At 46.8% G+C, this 10634-nt stretch overlaps 1 protein-coding gene across 4 annotated transcripts in view; it reads left to right on the top strand.

Annotated features, from left to right (window-relative positions):
- The first annotated feature begins 1220 nt into the window (after window positions 1-1220).
- LOC308472892 (phosphofurin acidic cluster sorting protein 2-like) overlaps window positions 1221-10634 on the top strand; it is a 173655-nt gene continuing 164241 nt past the window's right edge. For all 4 annotated transcript variants that reach the window (XM_080998135.1, XM_080998134.1, XM_080998133.1 and 1 more), the window contains exon 1: window positions 1221-1441. In XM_080998135.1, coding sequence (XP_080854261.1) covers window positions 1236-1441 — 206 coding nt within the window. In that variant the 5' untranslated portion in view covers window positions 1221-1235. The remainder of the gene's footprint in view (window positions 1442-10634) is intronic.

Below are 10634 nucleotides of genomic sequence, written 5' to 3'. Positions count from 1 at the left end.
CTTGCTTGTTGTAAGCGTTGTAAGGGAAAAAAAGAGTAACCAAGAGATTGGGCCAAATATATATGTATTTTGTTGTTTAGTTATTTAGTCGTGTCCGACTCTTCGTGACCCCATGGAACAGAGCATGCCAGGCGCTCCTGTCTTCCACTGCCTCCCGCAGTTTGGTCAAACTCATGCTGGTAGCTTTGAGAACACTGTCCAACCATCTCGTCCTCTGTCGTCCCCTTCTCCTTGTGCCCTCCATCTTTCCCAACAACAGGGTCTTTTCCAGGGAGTCTTCTCTTCTCATGAGGTGGCCAAAGTATTGGAGTCTCAGCTTCAGGATCTGTCCTTCCAGTGAGCACTCAGGGCTGATTTCCTTAAGAATGGAGAGGTTTGATCTTCTTGCAGTCCATGGGACTCTCAAGAGTCTCCTCCAACACCAGAATTCAAAAGCATCAATTCTTTGGCGATCAGCCTTCTTTATGGTCCAGCTCTCACTTCCATACATCACTACTGGGAAAACCAGTAATATATATATATATAAAACCAGAAAAAATATATATGTATAAATTGGTGTTAAATGCCAGATTGCACGGGTACTGTAAAATGAGAGGTGGGAATGCACCGCTGCTGCTGTCTACCTGACAGCCATGGATTCGGATGCAGATGTGCATCTGAGATTTCTGGACTGAACCAAATTGGTCACATAACGAAGCTTTACGTTTATTTGAAGGAGGAATCCTATACTGAAGATCCGCTGGCTAAAGGGGCAACGGCATATGGCAGTGGAATGTGGGGTTTGCCGACAGAACACCGAGGTGAACCAGTGGACTCATTGGCCAAACAGCCACAGTGGCTATGCATTATATTTCATTATTGGGCGAGCCCCGCGTCACTCAGCTCCTCTCTGGTCCTTCGAGGGTCCGACTTCGCCCCACCCCTTTCTCCAGTCTCTCCATCCCCCGAGGCCACGCCCAGCTGAGCCTTTCCTCCTTTCAAAAGCCTGCCTCCCGCGCCTCCGATTGGTCGGCGGCCCAGAGCCGGCCGCTCCTCCCCGCGCTGGTTGGCCCGAGGCGGCGGCGGGCCCCGCCCCGCCCGCGCGCCTCTCGCGATTGGCCCGGCGCGCGCGTAGGCCACGCCCCACTCCGCCCGCGCTGTGAGGCGGAGGTCGGGGCTGGGCCGAGGGTCCCGGCCGCCCCCCGACCGCCGGCCCGCCTTCTCTCCCCTCCCAGCGCACCCAGGGTAGCGGCGCGATGGCGGCGGCGACGGCAGCGGGAGCAGCGGGCTCTCTGGGGTCCGGGCCCGGGGCGGCGGCGGCGGTTGCCGGCTCGGCCGTGCCCGCTCCGGGTCCGTGCGGGGCGGTGTCGGGGGTCTCTGGGGGTCTCGGGCCGGTCCCGGTCCCTATGAACCTCTTCGCCACCTGGGAGATCGACCGCTCGGCGCCCAGCTGTGTGCCCAGGTGAGGTGGGCGGTCGCTGGACGGAGCTCCCCACGCCGGGGCGGGGTGGTGGGCGAGGCGGTTGGCGGGAGGGGAGGGGAGGGGAGGGGAGGCTGACCCTGGGCGCGCGCGTGTTTGTGGGGTTCACACAGCGGAATGTGGCGGGGGGTGGGGCACGCGGAGGCGACATAACGGGGTGTCTGCCGGCAGGGTGGGGCGGATGGGGTGGGGCTTTCTGTGAGGTGGGGTTTTTTATTATTATTTTTAAGGGTCTGGGGGCTTGGCTTGGGTGGGCCGAGTTAGGCTGGGGTGTTGGAGGTGCGTACCTTTGTGATGTGCAAGGGCTGGTGTGGACTTTAGGGATGGTGTGCAGGTTTCTCTCCCCTCCCCCACGAAAAAGAAAGGTGTACATTTGTGGAACAAGGGTTTGTGTACGGGAGAGTGAACACAGAATTTTTTTATTGTGTGTATACACACACATATGCACAGAGGTATGCATCTATACACATATCCAAGAGTATCTTGGGTCGCAGGGTGAAGCTGAGATTCCGGTCATATCTTTTGAGGTTCTTCAGGAAGTTTTTGCAGGGATGAGTGGGGTGGGTTTTCGCTCATCTAGGAGAAAGGCATTATCCCAAGTTGGTTTTTATTTTATTTTATGTGATATGGAGGATAGTTTGGGGTTTGCTGCCTTCTGTGATGGATGTGATAGACATCTGTTCATAAAGAGGGATTGAACAACAGGTGGACCACCTGAGTGGTGATTTTTAGCCCATAATTGCCAGGAGTAAAACATGACTAGTGTGGATGTATAATTTTTGGGTGGTGGGGGGGGGGAGAATTGGACTCTGGGCTTGACAAGTGTAAGTTGCTGGCTGCAAAGGGATGTACAAGATGAAAGGTTTGAATAGGAGAGAGGGGTGTGAGGGAATCACTGAGGCCTTACTCACACAATTGCTTACTCCTCTGCTTCACTTTGTGTTGTGTACTTTGTGTTGGCTTTCCCTAGTTAACTTTTTAGCAAGGCAGCAGTGGCAGCTCTTGTCCCAGAAATCTGTACACTGCTAATTAACACTGGTAATAATGATGATGGGGTGTGTGTGTGATACCACTACATAACATCCATCTGTTCAATTACTTTCACCCAGCTTCTTCTATTTGTTTTCTCCACTTACTCATCAGTGCTTGTTCTCACCTCTTTGCGCCTTGTTGAAATGAAGATTGGTCTGATGGTGATGAACTGTTACTGTCAAGGGCAGCGGGTGGGGCAGATGACTTTTTTTTTAAAAAAATGCTACTTGGGTGTTCTGTTGGTAGGATGGATAAAAGGTGTCTGATGTACATGGTTAGGTATTTGGGATTGTTTGGGCAGGCAGCCTTCATACTGACCTGATGTATAGTTAGGTGCACCTATTATTCACATTGAAATTAATGGCTTTAGGGTTTCAATCCTAGAGCCATTTATTACAGACTGAGCCCCACCAAACTCAATGGGGACTCAGCTTCTGAGAAGACAGATCATGCTCTTAGATGCTGTATCCATTTTAGTCTTCTTGTGCCTGTCAGTTAAATTGTGGTCAATAAGCAATTTGCTGTAACTACTCCAGGACAACTGTTACACCAAGGGATGGAAAATATGTCTTCCAAGTCTGGGACTTTGAATCCAACAACAACTGAAGGGCCACTGGTTCCTTATTTCTGATATAGACAAATAAAATAGTTGTTTGGAATACTTAAGTTTCTGTTAGCTGTATGGCTGCATGTGCATTGAAATAAACTCACATGCCATGGCTGGCTATCACGTATATCATAAGAAGGTCACAGGCTGTTTCAACAAATGACCAGGACAAGAAGCTCCTGATTGAAAGGGAGAAACCTACACCCATGCTCATCCTATTGGAAAAGAAGACTTTTGTGTTTATCCTGGCTGTGTACCTCATTCTGCCATCCTTGGTGTCATGAAGTACAGGGGTTTCCCTCTTCCTTCAGTTTACTTGGCCCTTGTTAGAAGTGTCTTTGGGGGTTACAAATGGTGCAGACTAAAGCAGGGGTAGCTAAGCCTGTGACCCTTCAGATATTTTGTTGTTGTTGTTTAGTCGTTTAGTCGTGTCCGACTCTTCGTGACCCCATGGACCAGAGCACGCCAGGCACTTCTGTCTTCCACTGCCTCCCGCAGTTTGGTCAATCATAGAATTGTAGGTTGGAAGGGACCCTGAGGATCATCTAGTCCAAGCTCCTACAATGCAGGAATATGCAACTGTCTGATATGGGGATGGACTCCAACTCCCACCAGCCTCAACCAATGTTGCCAGTAGTCAGAGAAGAGGGGAGATGTAGTTTAACTTGTGGAGGGCCACAGCTCGTAGCACTTACTAATTGATTCCCTGAGCTAGTTTGCTGAGATTAATTTGGGGGAGGAGAGGGAAGAAAGATTAACCTCTCAAACTGGTAAACAAGTATTTATGCAAATGCTGTACAGAAGAGGGTATGCTACCAAAGCAAGCTGCTTTTGAAAAGCTTTGTGTATCCATAGGCTCTTGTCACATTCCATGGCAACTGATGGGAACTGTCTCCATGCAGGCAAATCATGACTTGGAATCTTGCTTCTATTAGCAGTTTGTATTGTTTATACAGCTCATCATTTGTGCTTTTCAGTCAACGTGTCCTGCTGTGCAAAGTTTGTTGGGCTTTAACAAAGCAGGTACCTCTTTTGCTATGCGTAGGGCTGCAAAGCAGCCTGTCCCAAGCTGGTGCCCTCCAGAAATTTTGAACCACAGCTCTCATCATCTCAGATGAGCATGGTCAGTGATCAGGGATGATGGGTGTTGTAGTTCAGCAACATCTGGAGAACCAGAGGTTCACCACACCTGCTTTTCAGGCGTCTTGCAAAGCTGTGATGCTGTTTATGAAAACAAACTTAGCTCAAGTTTTGCAGGAGATTCATGAAGGGTGGTTGGCTGCCTTTCATAAATGCATGCATGCAATGTCTGAAGAGTACTTGAAACTTGTGTATTATTGCTCAGCCTTGATGTGTGTATGTCTATACAGTACACTTATATTAACAGATCTGGAAGGTGCACATCTGAACGTCCCCAGATTTTTAAGAGTGAACATGGTTGCTTTATGCTGGGGAGAATCACGGCAAATTATGCTATAGTTGGTGGAGATGGCTGTTCCCATTAGGAGCATTTGCTAACAGCTCTTGCTTCTGCTCTACAGGTTCAGAATTGTCCTGGCAGATGAATATGTGATGATGAACTTAGAGGGAGCTAAGTTTTGGTGCCCACTGCTCTGTGTTAAGATGTTCTTTAGTTGTGGTAGGAATAGGAACTGGTCTGTTGCTGAGAAGATTGAGGGCATTCTTTACTGCCAAGTTCGTGTCCAAGTTCCTAACCTTTTCTAGATGTGTCCTTTGTTGTTGACTGACAAAACAGAAAGTGGCTCAGAACCCCATGCAGGAACAGTTTCCTTTTATGTTAGTTGGCAAGGGGATCTTTGGCACTTGCATTGTGGGGCTATTTCTGGCCAATTTTCTGTGGTCAAATCTCTAATTTTTATTTTCACAGGTGCCACGCTGGTGCTTGGAATGAGCACAAGCTGTGATGTTTGAGATACTGATATATTGGAACACTTCAGGTTGCTTAGGAACAGAAGGAAAAGAATACCATGGAAGAGTAGGAAGTGTCACTTTTCAGAGAAAGCACAATCTCTCTCTCTTTCTCCAGTCCTAAAGCAGAGACAAAAGGCATCTGTTGGACTCAGCTGTGTGTTAAATTGCCGGGTGAGGCGCACCCAAGGATCCATGTATTGCTGAAACAGACAAACAAGGCTTTCAACAAGGTCCCCCATGATATACTTCTTGGCAAGCTGGTAAAATGTGGGCTGGGAGGTTCTCCTGTTAGATTGGTTTGCAGCTTGTTGATGGACACTTGTCAATCGGGAGAAAAATGGCATGTGAGGGAGCTGTGGGGTTCTCTCCTGGGCCCAGTGTTGTTTAATGTCTTTTATGAAGGATGAAGGAGTGGTGGGGTCACTAATCAACTTGGCAGGTGACACCAAGCTAGCTGGGTAGTATAGCTAATGCCTTTGAAGACAAAAATAGTACCCAAGATCTTGACAGGATGGAGATTTTAGATATGCTGTAAGCCGCCCAGAGTGGCTGGTGAAACCCAGCCAGATGGAGGGGTATAAATAATAAAATTATTATTTGTTCTAGAACTAACAAATTTCTCAACCAGGATAAATGTCAAGGTCTGTGTTTAGGTGGGAGGAATTGGATGCTTAAATACAGAGTGGATGACATCTGGCTTGACAGCAGTACATGTGAAAAGGAAGTAGGGGTTTTAGTAAACTACAAGCTCAGCAAATGTGAGCAGTGTGATGTGGCATCTAGAAAGGCTAATGCAATTCAAGGTTGTGTCAACAGCTGCATAGTGTCCAGATCACAGTAAGTAATGATACCACTCTGTTCTGCTTATGTTGGATCTCACCTGGAGGCACTACAATTTAAGAATATCTAAGAACTGGAACGTGTCCAGAGAAGTCTGACAAAGTGTCTGGGTGAACCAAGTCCTGTGATAAAAGGTTGAATGAGTTGGGCATATTTAGTCTGGAAAAGAGGCAATTAGAGAGATGATGATAATAACCATCTTCAAAAATGTGAAGCACTGTCTCACAGATGGTGGAACAAATTTAATTTCTGTCACTCCAGCAGGTAGGATCTGAATCAATGGGTTCAGATGAAAAGAAAAAGAAATATTTAGATTCAGGTGAGCTGTGGAGCAAGTTGCCTGTGAAGGTGGTCTACTCTCTTTCAAGAAGAGGCTGAATGTCCTTCCCTCTCAGGTATGCTGCAGTGGTGAATTTCCCCCATCTGAAGATGGTCAGACTAGAGGACCTTTGAGATTTCTTACAACTCTGATTCTATGCAAGCATGCACAAACATAGCCCCCCTCCCTTTTTCACATCTGCCCATCTGTCCCCCTCTCCAACAGGTTTATTCTTAGATCCTTGTTTGAAACAAGTGCAGGGGATCTCAAAATAAGAGAGATCTACATTGGAAGGGCATTGATTCTCATATACTTCTCTTATCCGCCCAGAAATCCTCTTGAGATGAATGCGGGCAGCAAATATCTTTGTGGTCTAACAAAAATCATGGGAAGGTGACATTAATGAAGAGGGGAACCGGTTGGGGGTTATGTGAGGACAGAATCTGATCGGACTAGCTGCTTTGAAGTCCTCCACATATGAGAACCTGAAGTTGAGGTAGAGAAAGTTTAGCACAGCTTTTACCCATCTGGCACCCTCCAGATGTTTTGGACTACAATTCCCATCAGCTTCAGCTACAGCTGTGTGGGCTGCAGCTGATGGGAGTGGCAGTTCAGAACATCTGGAGGGTGCCTGTTTGGCAAAGAGTGCTTTAGTGGGAAACAGAACAGATTCTGATGTTGAAAATATTCTAGTATTCCTTTGCAGAACAATAGATGTCAGAATGCCTGGACCCTTTTAATTGGGGCGTCTTGTTTACACCTTTAGCTGAATGTGGAAGGAGATACTGTGCCATGCTTTATTTTTTGGGGGGTGGGGAACCATGGCTGTCCATACTATATTACATTGCAGATTGCAGAGCCTGTCGGCAGTGAGAGAATCTTCTGGTTATGAAGGTTGCTGCAGTACCTAAACACCTGTCTCTCTTAGCAACAGGAAGGAGAGCTGCCTAGGTTGCTCTGATCCTTCAAAAGCAGGCATATTTGAAGAAGAAGAATACTCCCATTTTCTTTGCTCAGTATTTTCTTCTGGCCTACGTAATAGGGGCAGGGGGTGGCTTTGAGGTGGCACTTGATTATTATGTGGGCTGCCCTTCATTTTGAGAAGGAAAGCCCTCTTTGTTGAGAGAACATTCTTGACCCTGGATCAAAGTGGTGGTGGGGGGGCGTTGTTAGAATTCCTGTATTGCTGAGCCCCACCATGGAACTCTGTCATGCTTCCTGGACTTCTGTATTCCAAGTACCATGTGCAAACTGAAGAACGATATTTTTTTCATTGAGGATTAGACTAGGGACCTGATACATCCTTCAGGTGGTCAGGTTCACCTGAAGGCCTCAAAGGGTTGGGTGGGATGGAAGAAGGGGATGTGGCCAGCAGGCTCAGCACTGTTTGTAGAGCAGGGGCAGCTAACCTGTGAGACTCCAGGATGTTCCAGAACTAAAACTCCCATCAGCTCTAGCCAGGGGAAATGGCAGTGCTAGTTCAGCAGCAACAAACTTGGAGGGGCACAGGTTAGCCACCCCTGTTGTAGATCTCTAAGGAGTGGCTCCATCCTGAAGCCTAGGAAACAGACGGCTCTTGGCTGACTCCACGGTTTTCAGGTCCCATGGAATTTCCTCCCCCAAGAGTTAGTGATGGCTACCTACTTTAAAAGATAATTCATGGAGGACAAGGCTATCGGTGGCCACTAGCCATGATGGCGTCAGCGTCTACCTCCACTGTCAGAGGCAGAACATCAGTTGCTAATTTCAGATGGGAAGAATGCTGCTTGACTGGAGCTGAGGGGCATCCAACAACATCCGAAGGACCTCAGATTCCCTGATGATGAGAGGCCAGTTTAAGACAGCAGAAGATGAAAACCAACCAAACTGTTGTCCATCTACACTGTTTTTGGTGGTGCTCAAGCTCAACTTGCTCTGGTAAAACTGAAGGACTTGCTACAACACTGACTTCTCAATAGGAACAGATGCTGAGTTGAATGACTTATCAAGATCCTGTGAACTGCTATATGATTGAAGCCAGGTGTTCTAGGGCTATTTATCTATTTTAATACTATCCACGTCTAATGTCACATGGACTCTTATGACCATCATTAATGAAATCTGGAGGCGTTACCATTGCCTTGCAGTTGCTCATGTAGATTAGAATCCCACCCTTGTGCTTGTCATCTTGTCAAGGATACAGACAATGAAGCTGATACAGGCAAACTCACATTAATTTAATCAATAATAAAATTGGATCTTAAATTTAAGCACATTTTCTCCAAGTAACACGTCAGCTGAGGATCAAAGTGATTGGAGTGTCACTTGAAGCAAAAAAAGGTATTCTGAGATGGGGGAACCTTTCTGAATCTATTGTGATCTAGTTAACTGATGACAGATTGTCAGACTGCGTGGGATAGGGTTTCTAGCATTGCAGAAAGCAAATATGAAGCGTAACTATTATTTGGGGTAAGAATATGGTCTTCCTATTTACCATGGGCATTATATAGGTAGGATGAACTGATGGTGATTCAGGTGCCCTCCAGATGGTCAGTATTTTGTGGGAGGGATTCAAGCACATACTAAACGTTCAGGTTTGCACTGTGGGTTAAGGAGCAGCAAAACCCTTTAAATAAAAACAAAAACAGTCCTTTGGTGGTTTAGAAAGGTTCACAAAAGGGCCACCGAAATGATCAGGAAGATGGAACAACTCCTGTATGAGGAAAGGTTGCAGCATTTGGGACCTTCCAGTTTAGTGAAATAGTACAAAGTGACATGATAGAAGTTTATGAAATTATGGCTGGAGAAAGTGGGCAGAAAAGAGTTTTTCTCCCTCTCTCATAACACTAGAATTCATGGGGGCATCTTATTATGAAGCTGAATGTTGGAAGATTCAGGACGTATAAAAGGAAGTCCTTTTTCACACAGCACATAGTTAAGCTATGGCACTCGCTCCCGCAAGAGGCATTGATGGCCACCAACTTGGATGGCTTTAAAATTTACAGGGGAGAAGGCTGCCTGGGGCTACTAGCAGTGATGGCTGTGCTCTGCCTTCATGGTCTGAGCAGTAATGTTTCCGAATACCAGTTCCTGGAAACCAGAGGAAGGGAGAGTGCTGTAGCGCTCAGGTTCTTGCCTGCGTGTTTCCCGTGGGCACCTGGTGCCTTGGTGCCCATGGGCAGCACACTGGGTACCACATTGTGCAGCCACCCCAAATCATTCTGCGTTCCTTCAGCCTGCTTTTTTGAGCAATGCATTGCCTGCAGTGCAGTTGTCCCAAGTCCAACTCAGTATGGTCTCTCTAAACCACCATTCTGATTTGCCCTTGGGTAGTTGCGTTATAACCAATAAATTCCTTAAAAAGAAAATAGGTGAAGGACAGAAACCTGAAGGAAAGTAACATGACCGTAAGTGGAAGCCAGCTGAGATGTTTGAAGAAGTAGAAGTTAAACCTGTGGGTCCTTTTAACAATGTATTTGGGTGGGAGGGAATGTTGAGGATAAAGTTATCCCATTTAAGATATGAGGGGGATTACATTAACTTGATTCTATTCTCTCATTGAGCTCTTTATTCTTGTTAAAGGCATTAAGAACCTTTTATTCAGAAACAGGCGGGTGGGGGGTGGATGGCTGCAAGATCTAAACTTATGTAAATTGTTCTTCAAAGAAATGAAGCAACCTCTTCTGTTTAATCCCCAGAGTTTTGAAATGGACCTGTGCAATCTGGAATATGGTGTGCTTGAAGCCAGGCGCAGGTTTATTGCAGAAAAGGGTATAGGGGATTTAAACAGGAGGGCCCCTGCCAGAAGCAGGAGCAGCCAGATAGAACAGAAATTCCAAAGATGCGTTGGGCTGTTTCTGACTATAGTTTTGATCCCCCCCTGCAGCCCACCCCAAGTCATTTCTAGGATAAAAGGTAATGCTGGAAAGGTTTTCGCCTTTTGGGTTACTCTTTCTCACTTTCCAGTAATTTGACATCATAGCACAGAAAGGGGGATTGTGAACCCACCCATGGGTGCCTTAATTCACACTGTTGTGTGGCTCTTTACCTCAGCTGATCTGTATCCAGTTGAGAGGGAAATGCTCCTACCACCATCAGTGACAAATAGGACCACTGAGAAATAGTTTGATTGTTTGCTGGACTCACACATGTTGTTCAGTGTGATTCATCCACAGTGGCTGCAACATTCTCCCTTGCATATGCATGCTGTTTCTCTCTAACGGCTCGGGCTTGCACCCTGGGCAATGCCTCTCATTGTGCAGGATGCGTATGGGAAGGGCGCCTGTGTCTGCTCCTAAGTCATATGCAGAAATCCTGGAGATGAGGGCTTAAGTCCTACACACACTTAATTTGAGAATAAGTCTGATTGAACTCAGTGGGGCTTACTTCTGAGTAAAACAAGCTTGTGGCACATTTATTGGGATTGTGCTGTCAAACTCTTTTGACCCCCTTTCGTCATAGCATTA

The sequence above is a fragment of the Podarcis pityusensis genome, assembly GCF_964106645.2.
Source record: "Podarcis pityusensis genome assembly, chromosome: 3".
Classification (NCBI taxonomy): domain Eukaryota; kingdom Metazoa; phylum Chordata; class Lepidosauria; order Squamata; family Lacertidae; genus Podarcis; species Podarcis pityusensis.
This window is presented reverse-complemented; position numbering and strand designations above follow the sequence as displayed.